At 40.7% G+C, this 20,918-nt stretch overlaps 1 protein-coding gene across 1 annotated transcript in view; it reads right to left on the bottom strand.

The window, feature by feature from the left end:
- LOC149779362 (sodium-dependent glucose transporter 1A-like) overlaps positions 1 to 20,918 on the bottom strand; it is a 35,338-nt gene continuing 14,420 nt past the window's right edge. The window contains exon 4 of the mRNA XM_089939979.1: positions 1 to 149. Coding sequence (XP_089796105.1) covers positions 130 to 149 — 20 coding nt within the window. The 3' untranslated portion in view covers positions 1 to 129. The remainder of the gene's footprint in view (positions 150 to 20,918) is intronic.

Here is a 20,918-nt window from a genome sequence, read left to right as displayed (position 1 = left end):
TTGCCGGTCATTGTGTCACCAGATTGCTTTAGCAAATTTGTCCGATCAACATCTGTAACTATAGTTTCTGTTGTTTCAGCAGATGACTTACTGATTAACCTACCAAATTTTGTGTACCGCTCCGGTGGCCTAGTGGTTAGAGCGTCCGCCTGAAAAATTATTAAAGCTACGTTAAAAATCACATCACATCACACCAAATTTTGTGTAGTAGTTATATGATGGGGATACTAAACTTTGATACCGATCTAGTAATAAAAAAAGAAATTAAATTTTGAGTTACCAGATTGTCATTCCCTGATAATAGTACGTAGTGGACTTGGCAAACAAACTTGCTAATGAACTAGCTACTCAACGACATATTCAACTACGATCGGGTGTATATTTTATACCAACAATCCTCAGCATGACAAATATGGGTTGCTGAACGAGAACTTGTTGTTGTTGTTATAGGGTTTAGCGCCATTTTTCAGCACACGATAGGCTATACATGGCGGCCAGTATTAATGGTGGAGGAAGAATCCGGGAAAACCCCAGAAAGAACCACCGACCCACGAGAAGCTACTGGCAAGCTTTCTCACATACCCACATTGGCTGAATCCGAGACTCGAACCCACGCAGAAAGAGGTGAGATGGCAGCGATCCGTAACGAAGAGCGCTTTAGACCACTCGGCCACTCGGGGCCCCCTGAACGAGAACAATGAAAAACTAAAAAATGAACTTGGTGCTGGTGAAGATATATTTGTTTTAAGTACACCAGAAGATCTTGTTCCTGTTTGATGAGCTAGACTCGGACGAACATAAGATTATTGTGTTTGATGACATCCCGTTGAGTAATACTGAAATGGACAAGATCTAATCTGATTTTTCATTGTCAGGAAATCGACGATGTAAGATAATTTATCTTGCCCAAGGTTTTGATAGCGTTGATCGTTTGATGAGAACAAATACTAGATGTTTTATATTGTTTAACAGATTTGACAATATTGACGTGCAAAACATATCACGAGAACAGTGCAGATGAGCTGTATGCAAAGGCAGGTCATGGAAATCACAATGTTTTTTCTTATTCAATAAACTTGTTAGAGATGCCAAGCACATGTTTCTATGCGGAATTGGTTTTTAGATTGTAAAGAATTATAAATGTAATGTGTGCTATTCACAATATTGGATAAAGCGCGGATATATCATCTAAAGAAATATATGGGCACAAGAGCTGTTTTTAAGAAAAAAGTTAAGCAGAACGTGCTGGACAACAACAAACCGCAAAAGAAATTAATAGATACTTTAAGCCTATCACCGAATCCATACTTCGCAAACAACTCGGTGTTGATAAAGTATCACCAGAAGCTCTAGAAAAACCAAAGGAAGAGGGTATATGAAGACTACTTGTGGAAGAACAAAAGAAAGTTGTCGAGGACATTATTGCAAAACTGCTTCTGAACTTGAAGACGTAAAAAACAACAAAAAGCTTATGATAATGATGATGATAATAATAATAATAATAATAATAATAATTACCTTTTATAGCGCCTAATCTTTAGAAGCTCTAAGCGCTTTACAACATTAGACAACACATATAACATAAAAATATATATAATGATATGATTACAAACAAAAAACACTATGAAATTAGAAAACATAAAAACACATGCTGATATATTTAAGGTCGCAATCCTTATTAGGTCTTTAAGTTTGTTCTTGCAGTCGAAATAAGTGAGTTTTAAGAGCACTCTTGAATGGGATCAGTGTCTTGGTGTCTAAGTTCAGTGGGCAATTCATTCCACGTTGCTGTTCTCTGGTATGCAAAAGAACGTTGTCTATATGACTTCGTTTTCATAGTGGGAACACTGAGTATACGATTGTCAGAGGAGTGTAAGTATCTTGCTGGTGTTTACACGTGGGTGAGGTTGGATAGGTACGTTGGACTAGAGTCTGTCAATAAAACGTAGCACAGAGAACAAATGTTGTGTTTGATTCTGGATCGACTGGATATCCAGAGTAGGGTACTGAGCAGCGGGGAGGTGTGCTCTGATCGTGGTATTCTAAGTATGATCGGAGCAACTACGTTTTGAACCTTTTTAAGTTTCTGTAGTAGATATTGAGATGAACCTGACATAATTGTAAAGAATGAAGAGAACAGGTCCAAGAACAGACCCCTGTGGAGCACCACAACATAGATTAACTGGGCTGGAGTATATTCCATTTGCAGACACAATTTGCGTCCTGTTGACCAAGTATGACTTGAATCACAGTAACGCTGTATCATGAATGCCAAATACATGCTGTAGACGGTGAAGTAATATATCATGGTATACTGTGTCAAATGCTGCAGACAAATCAAGGAGGGTGAGGACTGTAATCTTTCCGCTATCCAATGCAGAGAGAATGTCATTAACTACGTTTAGAAGAGTAGTTTCAGTACTGTGGCCAGGGTGATATGCAGATTGTACATTGCGAAAAATACTGTTTGAATTCAGATAAGATACAAGCTGGAATAGAACAACCTTTTCTAAGATTTTTGATATGAATGGGAGATTAGGAACTGGGCGGTAGTTCTTTAAATCTTTATGGCCTAGTGTTGATTTCTTCAACAGAGGCTTTACAATGGCAGTTTAGAAAAATTATGGGTATTCCCCGGATGAGAGAGATGTATTAATAACATCATTTAGTGAAGGCAATTCTGGATCTAAGCACTCTAGCAGCAGTGATGTTAAAATTGGGTCAAGTTCACATCACTTTGGTGCACTCTTCATTAGGATTGTACGTACGAAATCCATTGAGATAGGTTCAAACGATGCTAATGGTTGCCGCTGAAATTATCTATCCCAACTGTATGGCGAAGACGAGTGAATTTAAATTGTGTTGTCAAGCTTATCTCTAATGGTTTGTATTTTGTCATGGAATAAATTTGTAAACGGGTCCGGAAGGTCGGTGATCGTAATACTGTAATGGGCTGATTTCGCTGCATGAACTATATTTGTGACATTCTTCTTAGTGGCTTCAGAGATTTGCTTATAAATAGTGGGTCTGGTGGAAAGCCAAAGCCTTTCAGCTTTAGGGCTGTCTCTTTTAGCAGTGCTAAGCTCGTCCCTAATACTGCTATACCGTGGATAACACTTTTCAATTAATATTCTGTACTTGGAAGCTGAAACATGTTTGTCAAGCAATGTATGCAGACAGTTATCGAGTTGTTCTGATGTATTGGGTAAGCAAGTTGTTAAGTTAGCTTGGATGTCGTGCATTAGTTTGGTTCTATTTATGATACGGAGGTTTCTCTTAGTAGCAGAGAAAGGTGGAGGGTTAGGGACTGATAAGTCAATATGCAGAGGTGATATGATACAAGTTCGTGGGATACCAGGGAAGACTGTTATGTTATCATCAGGTCTATGAAGAATCCAGTCTAAAATGTGACCATGTTTATGAGTGGGTTGGTTATCTGACTGTTTGAGGTTGAAAACATTAAATTAATCTTGGAGTTTTGATCTGTTTGGGTTTGGGTTTCCTATACAGTCAAAGAGAAAGTTGAAATCTCCAAGAATAATCAGGTTGCTACCTATCGAATTTCCATACTCTGGGTGATTCGGAAACTGCTCCTAAAAGAGAGATACAGTCAGCTTGTTTTTTTCTACTAGGAGGATTAGTGTAAAATAAAATAAGTTTATTGCAAAGAAACAAATTGAACTCGCAGAAAATTAAAAACGTTTCAGAATGTAATGACTGGGGATCTGAATTTCTTTTAGGGGTAAGATATATTGAAAAATCTATCAGCAATTTTAGACCAGAACATCAAAGAGATTACTTAGATTTTCTAACAAAAAATAAAATAAATATCGACATGACAAAAATAACATATATTTTGTTTCATACTATGAAATATAATCCATTGCGAGGTATCTCATATATCGATCTGCCAACTAAAACTCAATATGTTGTATCAAATTCAAGAACAACGATAACAAACGTGTTCGATGGGCCGTATTATCATTGTTGTTCTCGGTGGATACTCACGACGACCAAGTATCAAATTACATTTCTCATTCTAAGAATCTAAACGTTTCCGGAATAGAACTTCCCGTTTCCGAGTATCAAATTGTAATATTTGAGAAACTAAACATTTTAGTTTTACTAGATGGTTTTAATATGTTTAGTGTGCGTGATGACACACAAAAGATTTATCCATGATATATCAACGTAGAGACACATCAGATCTCGGGAAATCCAAACAAGCAACAATAAACTTGCTGTTCTATACAAACCATACCGTGTGGATCAAATAACTGGAATGGGTTGGTTGGTGGACAGTAGAACAAGCACAACGAAACGAATCATTTCTGCACCAGATGCTTGCACGGCTGTAAGTTTCAGCTGGTACTAGATCGTCATTGCAAATACGGTTCTAATGTACAAGGAATATCTATGCCAGTAAGGAGGAAAATATATTGCAGTGTACGTTTTGGCGGGACATATACATATATAACACAGGCAATATACAACATACAAACACAAACAATTATACATGCTACTAAAACAATTTTAGGTAAGAAAGTAAATGTTTTCGAGACAGATGCGTGGCTCTAAAAAGGGCCTTTGGGTTTTTTAATTAACTTTATTCCGTTAACATAGAGGGCAACACATATATCTTCTCTTCCTCAAACTTCTTCTGACCTCTGGACCGTAGCCTTGTCTCTCCAAATAGATTCTTCTTCTACAAACACTCGTATCTGTGATCCGGATAACTATCCATGATGATCTCACATACATTGGTAAGTCCGTACAAAAAAAGAATCGACAATAAGAGAGTAGATGATTCTACGTTTGTCCACATCTTGTGATGAGAACAGGTGAAGGGAATGAACTGAGTGAGGTTATTTATAGTGAAAAGCGGATCGAAACGAATTGAGTTTTTTCACCCATGCTAACACGAGTTACCCAATTGAGTCACAGCACGGAGTCTGTCTTCCAATCCGAATACAGCGACCTCTGACGTCACATTCCATATATAGGCGCGCTAGCATCTGTGCGCCGTGAATCCATGCGACAGATTTTTCAAACATGACGGAAAACAATAAGACGCTGAATTAGGGTGCACCGGCCGTGGAGACGGGAAGCGATGGTATGACAGAGGATACCAAAGTCAAAACAGTCCTACTTCCAGAAGAGGTCTATTTGTATTGGGATTAGGTAGATTTTCTCTCCTTTTCGCAAGAATTTGTGTCGGTACCAGTACCTTCGCCACCATTTCCTTCCTTACCGGACGTCCAGAACGTTAAAAGAGACAGAAAAAGGATTTAGAGAACATTTTTACAACAGAAAGTAGCAGAACAAGTTTTTCTCCTTTAACAGCAACAGCGAGAAGAAGAAGAAGAAGCACGATGGAAACGACAGGAAGACGAAACAGGGTCTAGGAGAGAAGGAAGACAGTGAAAGTCAAACGGTGACGATACGTTTAGACATTTTGGCAGAGTTAAGGAGTCTAAAAACCTATATCCGACTTCATTAATACGACCTAAGAGAAAATGACCTTCCCGAGCCAAACAACCCAGCCTTGTTACAATGCCTGCCATAACACCCCTAGTGAGTTCTACCAAATCATCATCATTAGGAGCCAGTCCAGAAATAGGCCTTGGCCGTGGCAAAGACTTAAAGCAGTTAAAGCTGATTACATCCCGTTCCTTTGTTAGGTTTTTAAACAAACAAATACCCCAAAGGTCCTTTCAGGGCCACCCATTTCTCTTGAAAAGAGATATCATTAATTTTGCCAAAATCAATTAAAACTCAAACTTTTTTCACCCATGATGTACGTTTGAGCCCATGGTGTACGTGTGTGAATGTTTCAGTGAGTGTTTGAGTGTAGATCCATATTCTAAAAACTCAGAACCAAGAGACACTTACGTTTTCTGTCTGTTCTTTTCCGCTACATATTTTACAATCCAGTTCGCAACACAACACAACACACCTCTCTAGAAAGTTCATTGACTTCTTCTGTCTTTGTTCACTCTGACCGATTTTTAAATTTCTTCACTTTCACAAGGTTTTCCTCGTCGTTTACCTTACTTGCTCCTCGTTATCTTTTCTTCTATTTTTCCTCTTCTTGGACGTGCCTGGGTTCTTCCTTATGGAAGGGTATCTCTTCTTCCTCCTCGGAACCCCTTTCTTACTCTTGCTCCTGTTGATTCGTAGGGCAGTCTGAAGAACAATGTCCTTTCTCTTGACAATGGTTACAGTATCTTGATTTTTGTCTCTTTTAATGCCTGTTTTGCTTCTTGGACGGTCTGGACATTCTGTAACTCAATGCCCATTCTTCTTACAGATATATCAATTATCTCGAAAGGAAGGAGAGTAGTCTGTCGGCTTGTCTAAAGAAAATGTTCTTATGACACCTCAAAAAGTTCTGATCAGATGTTCGATCTGTGTGGTTTCTTCCATCGTTCTGGTCGTCTGGAGAGTGAAATGTAAACTGGAAGGAAAGACACTAACCCTTTATATATACACTGGTTTTATATGGCTAAAAAGTGACCCATGGCGTTTACCATGTAGTCACTTGACGTTCTGCAGTCAAGATGAAACGATCGCCTCATTTCACGGAGAAAGGAGAAGAAAGTAAGGGACAGAAACGTGATTTATCGCCTCGCACAGTAGGTGCGGTCTTGGCTCAAATTCATGCCAGCGATTTGGAAGATGACATAAGTGAACCAGAATCCAGACCCAGAGAGTCTACAGTTTATCACCATTAGTAAGCCCTGAAAAGTATAATAAACATCGAGAGACGTAAAAGCTCTCCTCCAGAAAATTAAGAACTAAGACTTATACGCACACGGTGAAATTTAAAGATTTTTAGTCCGAAGTACCAGTAAAGAAAGCAGAGGGGTTCTTCACCGAGGTGTGGTATTCTTTGTTAACCACACTGAAACGACACTGTCAAGCCAAAGAGGACGATCGCTTGAGACTTTTCAATCATCACGGCAGTTTGACGTCATCCGTAAGGATCCAGTTTAGCAACTCATTTGACACCTTCCAAAGTCATCTACAAGATTCAATACGTGCAACAATCCACTGACAAGTTTCACGTCACCGATGGAAAAGCGACACTGTTTATGACCCTCGTGTCTTTTCCCCAAGGAACGACGCAAAATGGTGTTATTCGTGGACGACCTTCGCAGAACCAAAAAGAGCCTCGTCCAAATTAACAACCCTCAAGACCAGTTGTGTTTATGCCGTGCTATAGTCGTCTGACTAACATACGCCGACAAGAATGACACGGTAGAATAAAAAAGAGCCCGGAAAAGTACTCAACAATCGGACCGACCAGACAACAAAGAGAAGGAGAACTCCTGTTACAACAAGCTGGCCTGTCCAAAGACATACCCTGTGGTATTCCTGAAATGCAAAAATTACAAGATGTCCTAGCTCCACGCTACACTTTGAAAATACAACGTCAAGAAGTGCGCAGGCCTCTATTGTTTCAAGGCAAAGATTTCGAAGACGGAAAATACATTCAGGTAAATGATCGCGATGTACCTTTTGATGCCATCACCAGTATCACCGGATTCCGGTTATTACTGTGAGAAATGTGACTAGAGAAAGACAAACAATGTGGATCGAAATTTGAGGGATGTTTGGCCTCTTAACCATGAATGGACGAAGGACAAGAACGAATGCATTACCAAGGTTGTCAGCGCACTACCTGTTACCAACATTTGAAGACACATGGTTCACAAGAGAAAAGTGCTATTCAATTGCTGAGATTGTGCCCTACATGTAGAAAAGGCATACGTACCAATAATGCCAATGCACACGTATGTTCAAGAAGGAAATGATGTCACATTTTTCAGCAGATCGTTGACTCGGAACACAGATGCTACATTCAAAAATACCATTCCAAAGATGAGGAGGAAGATGACCAGAAAAAAAGGCAATTTTATCTTTTCCGATTTTGAATTCATACAAGAGACCGGCATTCACGTTCCTAATATCTGCGTGGCTGATCGAGCGTGCGAGTGGTGCATCCAAGAGCTAATCGTTAGCAATTGTCCTCATTGTAATAAAATTCCTGGAGGACGTGAAAAATTATGTCGAGGACCAAACACGCAATATTTCGCCCAATAGATCTAAGACGTCATTGATGAGACAAGGAGCCAAGAGGACATCGAACGTTATGGAGATTTCTATCGCTATGCCACGTTAATGGCTCACATTTTCTCGGGATAGGATGGACAGTTTCTTTTGAGATACTATACAGAACAAAGTACTGAACGTCTTACAGTCACTTTGAACGGACCCAAAATCATTTCCATGCAAGTGGGACAAGTAAAGTTTAAAGCTTCGATGAATTACTTGCGCATGTCTTTGAGTCGAATGCCTAAAAGGTTTGGAATGACAGATATGGCCAAAGAATACAATCCACACTTTTTCAATACCGAAGCCAATCAGTACGCTGTTTTACCCCATTTTCCTGAGGGTCAAAACCATGACTCCAACAACATGGGTACAGAACAACGAGAACCTTTCTACGCGTGACACCCGGCTCATGCCTCGGACGTCCTTGACTTTCAGGAAGAAATGTTTTAGTATTGTCGTTCTGTCGTGGACATTTTACGTCGTTGCAGCGGAAAATTTAGAGCACTATTCATGAAACATGGAGGGATCGATCCTTTGAAAGAAACCTGCACCATTAATAAAGCGTGTTCCTTAGTGATCCGCAAAGTATTAATGCCCGAAAACACAATGGCTGTCATCATCCCACAAACGACCATCTTTGTCAACGTCAGTACTCGGTCAAAGCCCTACGCTGAAGACATTACTTGTACGATAAGGAATACAAATGGATCCAATATATCCACATAGGAGGCGGCAAAAAGATCATCGGAACGTATTTGGTGGATGGTTGCGACTTAGAAAGCCCCTAATTTCACGGATGTCCCCTCTATTGCCTTCAACGTGACACTAAAAAACAGTTTTTACGACGGACCATGGAAGACTTGTACGAGGCCACTTGTCAGCGGCGCTTAAAGTTAGAACAGCAAGGATACCAATTGCTGGAAATGTGAGAACACAAGTACGATCACCGTTTGAAAACCTACTCGGAGTTTAAACTCATCGTGGAAAGTTACAAGTTGGTGGACCCACTGCACGCGCGGGACAGTTTGTACTGAGGACGGACAAATGCCACCTGTTTGCTGTATAATCCCGACGATGAGAAGGGAGAAGAAATCCAATACTTGGACTTGTGCTCACTGTATCCTAGCGTGTGCAGTTAGTGTCGTTGATTGGCAGGGCACCCGCAATTGATGACGAAACATATCGACCTGGACAACATTGGACAATACGAAGGATTGATTAAATGTAAAGGCTTGCCTCCCACAGACTTGAAGCTTCACATTTTACCTCACCATTGCAAAGGAAAACTGATGCTCCCTTGTGCCTAACATGTGCCAAAACGTGCAACCAAAACCAGCCTTGTCAGTACACCCAGTAAGAATGCGCCTTGACGGCAAATTGGTTAAGTGATAAAATTGTTCAAAGATCTGGACATGTGATACCAACTGTTAAAAGTGTAAGAAATTTACCACTTTCCCAAGTCACAAAAATACCACATGGGCGAAGAGACTCAGAAAGGCATTTTCTCAGACATCTTGAATGCCTTTTGAACCTGAAACAAGAAGCCAGTAGATATCCGTCCTGGTGCCAGACTCCCGAAGACCAAAAAAATTCAATGAGAAATACTTGGAGCAGGAATGTATCACTTTAGACCACGTGAAGAAAACGTAAGGATGCCGATCGTTTGCCAAAGTGATGATACATTGTTTGTGGGGCTAAATGGCACAACGACCTTGTTTACCCAAGACAGAGCATTTGACAGAACCTACCCGTTACTCTCAGCTGATTCACGACAAAACCATATTCATGAAACATGTGGACGTCGTTCATGACGATTTGATCTTGGCCAATTAAGAAGAAGAGCTGGACTTAGTAGAAGCCGACGAATATGGAAATGTCATAATTGCGGCCTTCGTGACAGCCCACACTCGCTTAAAAATGTATCAAGCTTTATAACTATTAGGTGATCACGTCTTGAACTTTGACACGAACAATAGCATCTACATCGATCGCCTGGGTCAACGTTACCCTGACATCGAAGGAGACATATTAGGAGCCTGGACGGACGAACAAACCGGCGACAAAATTCTAAGTTTTGCTAGTGGTGGTCCTAAATATTACGGCAATGAATACCGGGACAAACAAGGAGAAGTGCACACGGAATGTAAAGTGAAAGGATTGACTCAGTTATTGCACCAGTCGAGTGGTGATCTTTGACGTATTGAAAGAACTTTGCAGTCTGGAGAGCATAGCAACTTTAAAGTGACCACCTACGAACCATAGAAGATTGTACGTTTACCCACTCACCAAATCGTCCGTCGACTTTGACAAAAATGTATCAAATTTTGTACCAGAAGCAAGTACTGCTTCCAAACCATTTCACGTTACCGCACGGTCATTGTTTATACCAAAAAAAAAAAGCGAGAAATGGTGAATCCTTTTAAACAGAGAATCATTCCAGTTTGGGGATTCTCACGTGGAGTCCGATGCTGTTCCTAGCGATGAGAGCTATGCCGTACGTTGTGACCTAAATGACGCAGTACCACATCAAGGGAATGTTGCTATCTCTACTTTTATTACAATACCTACCATGGAAAGGCAAGCTATACGTGTCAAACCTGACGGATGAGAAAGCGATGCCATTCATTATCGTGGACACTTTACTGGTTGTTATGGTGGATGTCATTCTACACGTCACACCATGCACCTACCACCCTCCGAATGTGATTCAAACGTGAGTAAACTTCGGCGGATTTCAGCCTACCTTCGTCGAAATGAACATGTGAAAGACGAATATTCGTTCCCTGTGCATTTCGCTGAATACTGCAACTTTGAAAGTCGATTCCAAACCTTTCAATGAAGATGACCTAAATATCTAGGAGTACCTACCCCCGACGAATTAGCCAGAGCCGGATTTTTCTACTTGGGCGAAGGGGATACAGTCAAGTGCTTCAGTTGGGGTACGTCACTTCACCAGTGGGACAGAACGATTCTGCATGCCTGGAACATCCTCGATGGTCGTTTTGTGGGTCCTAGTCATTGAAGTGGCATACCATGTGGTTTAAGAAACCAGCGTTGCTAGGAATCAAAAGTTGGGCAAAACCTTGACAAGTATTTGAACTCCATTAAAATAGTATTCAAGGATTACCAAGCAAATTACTATAGAAGATCTACAACGAAATTTGGCAGAAGCTTGCCACAGCAAAATCTCAATTGGTGACTGTAGAACTTTTTTGTCGAGAAATTCAAAAGACGAAAGTAATAAAAAGTCAACAAACGCCTCAGATTTCTCTGGATCAAGAGTGCGTTCATCCTATTATTCCGCTTTAGACCGTTCACATCAGAAGGTTTTATTGACATTCTTGTCCGATACGTTGAATGGCAGTGGTAAGATATTACTCACTATGTTGATTATTTCCGCTCTAGGAGAAGATTTTAAATAAAATAATACTGACTGATATGATCATGGATACTTTACAAGAGAACATTCGTGGTTTCCATGTGGGGTTTGGAGAATGGATTTTCCGAGTGCAGGTCAGAAACAACTGATAATTAAAGAGCAACTGCATCCATTAAGTCACCGGTGTTTAAACAACCGGTACCTGAATGGTATAAGAGGACTGATTCAGTTGAAAGTGTTCCATAGGTCAGACATTGATCAAATACTCATTGGCACGAAGTTATGGTTGTTGATCCTCTTTGCTACAAGGTAGACTTACCGCAACGAATTCCAGAAGTTAGAGGGTTACCAAAATCTTTCGTACAACGTAAATTTAGTTCAAGAGGTAACTTCTGAAAGAAATCTAACGTGCAAGTAGATGACAAAATCATTTATATTCGATCATCTCTTATCATAAGATCATCTCTGTGCAGAAAGTATACGTATTACCTACGAGAAAAAAGGGTATAAAAACGGGCTACCATGTCACATTTTGTATCACCCGAGATCCTAGAAAGTCAGTGGAATGAAATCAAGGAGAGTATTCAGACGGTGGAGGATTATCAACACATAGTACATAAACTGTGTCCGTTGAATTGGGGTCGACGTGTGGTGTGCGTCTAAGTGACTTCTTTCCTTGGATTTCGTGTGGGCTTTTTGCGAACAGTACTTGCCAAAAAATAAAAATGAGCGTGATCATTTCAAATGTCCACTAGAGACTCATTTTAATAAAAGCCTTGCATTTTCATTTGGATATTTATCGGCCTCTACGGGAAAAAAGATTCGTCAAATTTTAGAGCTTAAGATGTGTACGACGATGTGTGTGTAGCTTGTGACTTGCACCCTCACTGGACAGATGTACGTGACTGTAAAATATGGGGTTTTGAGATTTGCACCAAAAAAGCTGCCACTTATGCCCAAGAATTGTGATCCTCAACTTAAATGTCAAGTGAAAAAAGTAACTTTTAAACCCGTGTTAGTGTTAAAAGAACCCGTCACCAAGAACAACCACTCCCTTCAGGATAGGACTGACATGGACATTGCTGAGAGGCCATTCCTGGAGGACACATGTGTGACTGTAAGTACATTGCACATCGTCCCTAGGACACCTTGGTTAGTAAAATATGTTGTACAGTGACTTGTTTATATTCCATTCTGATCGTTTTGATGTGTTTTTTTTATTGCTGTACTTAACCATTTGCCTTTTATGTACTTTTGTCTTTCGTGTTCTTCCATTTTCAAAATCAATAAACGTGTGCTGAAAAAAGTATAAAAGGTTTTGTCGTTTGTCTTCGTGTCAAAAGTAGCATTCCTTGTACTATGGCCACCTTTGCCTTTTTTAATCCCTCTTCCTCCACTTTCAAAGTCATCGACGAACACTTAGATCGAACCAGTTGGGAGGTCTTGTATCCGGTTAGCATGTTAATTGCGAGACCTAGCGGTTCAGGCAAAACCGAATTAGTCAAATATTTGACCGAACATAAACATCATTTGATCGATCGTCCACCTGAACTGGTTGTGTGATGTTACAAAGTATGGCAATCGGTGTACAGGCTCTTGCGAGAAAGTCAAAGCGATTCCATCGTGTTTGTGGAAGGCGTTCCAAGCGAAGACGATGGGATCGTGTATGACCTGAGTCAAATCCATCTGGTCATTTTCGATGACATATTAGGAGAAGACGAAACATTAATATGTGGTTTACGCGCAAAGGGAATCATAGTAATGCCAGAGCTATTTACATTTCCCAAACATTGTTTAAACAAAGTAAATACCATCGCACCATCAGTCTCATTGCTCATTACGCGGGCTTGTTTAGAAGCCCTAGATATAAGTCGCATGTGTAAGTCTTAGCCAAGCAGTTTGGAACGCCTTGGCTGACTCATCCGTATGACGGCGCCAATAAAACCCCACACACCTATTTACTTGCGGATTTAAAACCCAACTTCCCAATTATTTCCGATTTCTTACTCATTTGTTTCACTACTGGTTGCAAGACGTAGGGCCTGTCATGTACACCTACTCGTATAAAAACCTCGGACACTTTGGATCTGTCTCACACACGTCAACATGACTTCCCTTCAGTATTATCTTCCCTCACATCGATTCGAGACTTGTACGGTATCAGTCACTAAAAATAAATCCACAAATACATGCTCGTGTCTTAGAAGCCAGTCTCAAAGAAGTCTTGCTATGGTTTACGGTGACATCACATCAAATACTGCAAGGCATCATTCAGATTCCTCATCAAACCAAATGTTTTTTGAGAGAAACAAAGTAGCCTTGACGCAACTGGCCAATTTCCACATCGACACTCAGACCAAAAATCAAATCATTTTGAAACCTGGAGGTAGCGGTTCTCTAGCAGGTGTCATCATGTTCTCTCTCTTGAAATGGGATTCTAACGCCCACAAAGTTCTCCCCCCCCCAAAAAAAAATATCCCACTCTCAAAATGCAAAGCAAACCGAAAAGAAATAAAAGAGCAACTGTGTCAACATCAGGTCACAACCCCAGAAAAAGAAAAGCTGACAGAAAAAGAAAAAGAAAAATTACTAGCAAAAGCCCCAAGAAAACAGCTTCTACCCGCAAGTGAAACACTTCGACCTGGACACAACATTGCATTCGCAAGCCATGATCTGCATCGACGGTGGCCACGTCTCCAGTAACCCCAGGTTCTTCCACTTCTCCGTTGTTAGTGATATCTGTCAAACCCAATATTAAACCCGTTCTTCCTCAGTCGATGAAAAAATGGAAAATAAGGTTCTCCATAATATTATCCTGCAACGGCGACACCCCCCCCCTTCTTTAGCTGTAGTGGCAGCTGCTCACAAAGTACCTGCCCTCCAAATCAAAGTCCAAAAGAGATTGGGCATGTTACATTTTTTACTCCATTTGTCGACGAAAGTACTGTTCCAATTTAGTCCGTTGCAAACCCATCCATGATGCGCCATGCCTGTCATCAATTTGATACAACGTAAAGGCAATCAGTGGTGACGCGTTCCAGTATAAAAAAGGGCCTAAGGCAAATAATGGTCATCAGTGTTTGTGCGCTCTTGAACACCCAAAGATGTCACCCCCCAGAAGTCATCCCTCTTCTAATACCATAGGAAAGAAACAGAAAGGACTAGGACTGCCTCCTCGTTTAGTCATACATCGGGACACGTTGTCCGTCCTGACCAAAACTTCTCCATCCATACGAAGAAAACTCATTCGTACATCTTCCAAAGTCGTCATCAATACCGTTTCTCAACCCAGATTTGAACGAGATGTCCCAGTTACAACACAAATTGCAGTCGCTGATGGATCGCCACGACTTGTCCGAAACAGAAAAATCGCAAAAGTACGGTCAGCTCTTGCAAAGACTTCAACTATTTCACCAGAAATCTTTAGACGAGACAGCTCTACCCACTCTGAAAGATTGTAAGACCTTGATGAAAAGTCTATTACCATCACCACCACCAACACTACCCATAGTGGTCAAGACAGACGCAGTCCGACAAATGTCTAAAGAATAAGAGGTACGAAAAGTCTTACAAACACCCTCAGCAGTTCCCATTCCTAGTATGATTTCAGCGTCTTTGTTGATCCCTTCCCCCAATCTCCAACGAGACTAACTGAAATCTTGGTTTAAAATGATGATGTCCTCTCCTCCTTCGACAGAAGTGAAAAAGAAAGAATGGAAACCAGAAATGAAAAAAAAAAAAAGAAACAGACAAAATCGATTCCATTACCACCTCCACCGCCAACACTACTTTCAAATTCAACTCCCGTGGCACATCGGACAAGTAAAGCTATTTCCAAGCCACCATCTCGCCCCGTCCAAAGTAGCATCAGCGGTGAGTGGGTGACTTATTAAACAACGGAGACGGTGTTAGCCAGCATTTGCTACCATACAGCAAAATTTTCAGGTTACGGAGTTGAGAAATTGTATCGTGCTGCGAAAAAAGTCTGAAGAATGTCCATTTACGTCATGTACAACGATGTCTACAAGAACAATCCGCATACAAGCTGCATAAACCTATTTGACAGAATTTTTCCAGAAGTCGCACCCGAGTGGAAGATATCGATCACCAATGGCAAGCCGATTTAGCCGATATCTCTCATTTGACCACCTACAATCGTGGCTACATATAGTTGTTTTGTGTCATCGACGTCTTTTCTAATTTTGCATGGGTCCTACCATTGACATCTAAATGAGCAGTGGTTTAGTGTGATCCCTCAAACTGGTGTTGAAACGAACCGGTCGTCATCCTCTTCTTTGGCAAACTGAGAAAAGCACAGAATTTCTGATTCAATATTTCCAAAAAGAATTAAAGAAACTTGACATTCATTTTTTCACCACAGAGAACCCCGAAACCAAAGCCAGAATCGTGGATCGTTTTCAGCCTACCTTGAAAGAACGCATGTGAAATATTTTACGCATCAACACACTATCTAGAACATCTACGTCTTACCGCACATGAGTCAAGTGTACAACCAATCTTACCATCGAAGCATCGGACATGCTCCCTCCCCTTCAAACAATCAAACAAACAATTTTTCAAGTGTCAAACTACTTTTGGTAAGGTTAACAACGTTGTTAAGTAGAGATAGACTTCCACTGATGGTAGTCATTGGGTCACTGATTTACACTACGTGTCCTAGCTAAAGATAAAATATAACAATAATGGTCACAAAACCATAGATGTACTTTGTCATCGTTTCTAGAAGAGTGACGATCAAAATAAGTCGCTAAATGTTCTAAAGAATATCCAAGACTGCATTGCTGAAGACAATAAACACAACATCGTCCACACACCATGGAATATGTGTCTTGTAATTTCATATTATTTAATCGTGTCCTCTGTGCATTTCTTCTCATAAAGTTGATGATGTCGTCTTCCAGAGGTGGCAATCTATATGAATGAAAATACTCTATACAACCTTCTTTAGGAAACTAGACGGCTATCCAGTGTGTTCCTGGGAGATGATATTCGTGCATATTGATGACATAAGCTTGATGATTTTGAGTTGTACGATGATGATGTTCATCTTTATATATATGCGTGCAATGCGGCATTAATTTTTACCATGAAAAATCGCGAGTTTCGTTTCCAATCCCACTCAATCCACACAACTGTTACTAGCTTAGTTAAACATGAGTGCGTGTTGGGTCCATTCCCACCCATGAGCGCCCACTATTCAGATAGCATAGGATAATATGTCTCGGTAAATGAGGGCTTAATTATCAACACTCCTTGTGTGCATAAACGCCTGGGGATGTGGCTCTAATTCCTTTCTCCAGGAACAATGAGCATCCTGCTGTACAGGAATAAACCAGAGGCATATGCACTCCATTCGAACGCCTATATAATCCAAGTAATCAATCAATCAATCAGTCTGACCATCCATTGTTGACTCATCCTCCTATGAAGATGTGCTGAGGACTAGCCAAGCTGAACGAAGCCTGAAGAGATAGAGAATGTCAGAATGTTGAAAGTGACCGAATACCTGATAAAAGAGCTCTTCAGAGAGGAAATCAATAAGGGTAAAGAAGAATGGACGGAGAATTACAGACTTCGAAAGCAGATATAGCAGGGAAAGCAGCAGCTGCAATAGCAGGCATCAGACGATAAAATATTGCCATAAATCCCTGCCTACGAAAACAGCCCTTTTCAGGGCTACCCATATGGTATGTTAGTAAGTTAAAATACATAGAAGTGTGGTTTACAAGCACTTCGTTTGTTTGACTTTGTTAAAAGTGTCTGTAGCTTGTCAAAGAATAATATGTATGAAATTTGAAATGAAGTTAGTGATTGTAATTAAGAAGTGAGTGTTTCTTTTAGGTCAACGCGTTCCATTTTTCTTGGGGTGGTGATATGGGTATTGTTAGATTTGATATGGGGGGTTCTTTCACGTCCGTGCTTGAAAAATATAAAGGGAACGCTCGTCAGTCTCGCTAGTCATAGTGCACTCGTTAACAAGAGTGGAATTGCAAAATTGATAGAACTTCAGATGCACCTGGAGCATGCCAGGCAACTTCTGGATGAGTTGGCTCTAAAGGCAATAGAGGAGGAAGCCAGAGTTAAGGAAGAGGAGAAGAGAAAGAAGATAGAGGAGGAAGAAAGGATCTTACCTCACCTGATAACTAGGCAACATGATGTAAATCGTCTTTTTAGGAATGTGAAAACATTTGCTAGCTTTATTTATCTGAAAATTTGACATCCGATGCTAAATTCATTTTGTCATTCCGAGTAAATAAAAACTGGTTAATAGACGCACTGAAAGTGTCACTTTAATATCCGTCAACGTCGAGGACACAACATAAGACCTTGCTCCGAGGATATTTTGTGAGTTGACTAGGGTAGTCGGAAACCTTTTCCCTTTTTTTCGAGACCTGAAAGGTAGGCCCCCAAGCGCTATTTTCTAAGTGATGCGGCATGTGGTTAAAATAGCCCCTAATGCAACCGCATGGGTCTCAGCCACCAACAGCGCTGGCATAGCCACAAGGAATGGAAACATGTCTCAGCACTTTTGCATTTGCGACACATCTGATATTCACAACTTGAATGTGACCGATGTGTTATTCTGTTGCGAAATCTCTGAATATGTCATAACAAAACTGATCATCCAAGGATGGTAGAATCAAATACAGCGGAACCCGCATTGCCATCACATGATCAGATTCAGCTAAGGTTGGATCAACGATCAACGCACGAACTGAGTTCAAAAACACACTCTGCTTGGGCAACCGAGGCTTCGCTGAAGAAAACATTTTTCTCAAAATTGTACAAACGTTATCTCAATCTCGTATATGACATGCTGAACATTAATACCAATTGTATACCTATCATCATGCCTTCATGATACTACATGTTACCCACCTGATGTCGCTTACGCAAGGAATGACTTCGATGCGCGTTAAGGCGCGAAAGCAGATACCACCCGTGCATTCGTCCTGTAGTCAGAGAAAGAATCACCCGAATCATCAAAGGACATATAAATTCCAGGATGATACTCACTTGAGAAAGTTGTCTAAATGGAAACGAAACCTTGATATAACAAACATTACCACGAAACGTAAAGCTTCTGAGAGGACCATATCAGCGATACTCTAGTCTGCGAGCTAATTGGAAGGATAATCATCCATTTTTGAAAGTCAGCGAGGAGCGTTAGCGTGGCAAGGCAAACAAGCGTTGTGGCAGGTTTACTAGTGGAGTGCTTGGTGCAAGGACACCCAATGAAGTTCACCAGGTTGATCTTTGTATTCTCACGCAACATCACATACATGGCAGAGGACGCGGTAGTAAAGATGAATACAGATATGAGTTAACCATTATCCATCAACCGATAGCAGAAGACTGATCCGTTGACGTCCAGAGGTTCAGAAAATATCACAGACGTGTTGAAACCTGTATATGTACGAGGATCGCTCCGTAGCTTCTGTAGGTTGATTCATGTAAAACAAATATCAAAGCCGTTGCTGTCTTGTTTGCGAAACACTATGTGAGGGATTGTCAGAGACATGCCGGTATGCATTGTGATCAGACCACTGCATAACATCTTAACTGCATACTTTCACAGCCACAAGTGTTAGACCTGGTTGGAAAAAATCTAATTCATCATCTGTTTGCTCCGGGGAAGCTGGAATGTGGACAGCGTTGTGCTACCGAACCGGTGTTGTCTGTTTATGCGTTTATGCTCTTGGACCTGATTGACATTCACGTGCAGCACATGACATGCACATGAAGTATTTTCAATACGATGTGAATCACATGCACGCAGCGAAACTTATCCGGTCGCGGAAACATCTCATGGGTATGTACTGTTGCACACAGGTTGAATCGGCCCCGCTGACACCAAGCGATTTATAGTCTCTAATCACGAAATGCGGAAATGACTTGTAATTATTTCCTTCAAGTAAGCTCTACTAGGAAATTTATGCAATCGTTCGGCCGGTGACACTAAATGTTTGGTCTATCTTTCTTGATGTTTTCGCTGACAGACTTTGGTTCGTAGTTGCATGAATCGTTTGAAGCGATTATTTGCAAACCTATATTCGAATTTCCACACAATTGTATTGTTGAAGTTGCTGAACAATGGCTGATACTTCGGGTACACGCTGCTGTTAAACTCGTTGGGGAGTGACGCCTCACCCATGTCCGCAAAGACACTTTTCATGGTAATGTGGATCAGCAAGGAGTCTATTTATGTGCAATGCACAGCATCTTGATGTTGTCGCAGTACTGTGGTTTCATCGTGTCGTAATAAAACTTGTACATAAATAGCTTTAACAAATCCAATACGGACAGGCCAACATAGATGGGTTTTGTCATGATTTCATGCTGTGTACCACCCTTTCATATCTTACGTGGCTCCAATGTGTGTCTTCTATGAGTCTTCGAAGTATATCTTGTTCCCTCTCAGATTTGTTGTGACCGCTAACCAACTAGATCATGCTCACACGTAATGTGCAAACAAAATTATATCCTATATATCAAGAAAATGCACCCATACAATGTTGCTCATGTAAAGATGAATCCATTTAGACTTATCATCCATAGCGTCTTATTTGAGTGCAACAATGATTTCCAGTACAATGATTATTTTGAGTGCAATGACTACCTCCAAATTATTTGCGGAAATCATACATACGCATTCAGTCATGGCTAGTGTGGCAATTCTGAATCACAACTTATTAAATTGGAATGTTCACCGACAACAATTTTAGTCGTTTTATATCAGTTGCTGAGAACCCAATCTGAGAAATTCAAGGTATTCTTCGAGACTTTGACGCAGAACTGAAAATTATCATTTTCTGAACAACATCACTGAACTTGACTGAACTTATAACAGCTGCAGGCTTTAGTGTCCTAGTGGTTAGAGCGCATGCCTCGGATGTGGGAGGTTGCAGGTTCGAACCCTGGCCGAATCCCAGAGAATTATGAAAAATGGTACAAACAGCTGCCTCACTAGGCACTCAGCATTAAGAGGTTAGTGTTAGCACTTGTCGGTCTGGTGTCAGGATAAAGTGACCGAGTAAGACATGATGCTACATGTCTTCAGCATGATGCCCCAGTGCAAGACATCACTATGAACTATCACTGCAGACACTGTTTGACTAACAAAAAATTAAAGATACTTTTTGTGCGAGGCTCACAATAGGCGACTCCACTTCAGACCCCATGTTTTTTCAAACATTGATACTTATCGCGGTAAATGTGCATTTTCTATAGGAATACAGTTGGGGTAGGTGGGATATATAGCTTACCCTGATCAGTAAGAGACTCAAACTCCACTTACCAACATACTCAACTTCATATTCTTAATTGAGAGCAAATCTAAGATATATCAATTGGGTGAACTATTATAGATTTAGAAGGAATGAATTATAATAAGTTGGTG

Source organism: Sinohyriopsis cumingii, chromosome 17, assembly GCF_028554795.1.
Source record: "Sinohyriopsis cumingii isolate HCF-2022 chromosome 17, ASM2855479v2, whole genome shotgun sequence".
NCBI classification, from domain to species: Eukaryota; Metazoa; Mollusca; class Bivalvia; order Unionida; family Unionidae; genus Sinohyriopsis; species Sinohyriopsis cumingii.
This window is presented reverse-complemented; position numbering and strand designations above follow the sequence as displayed.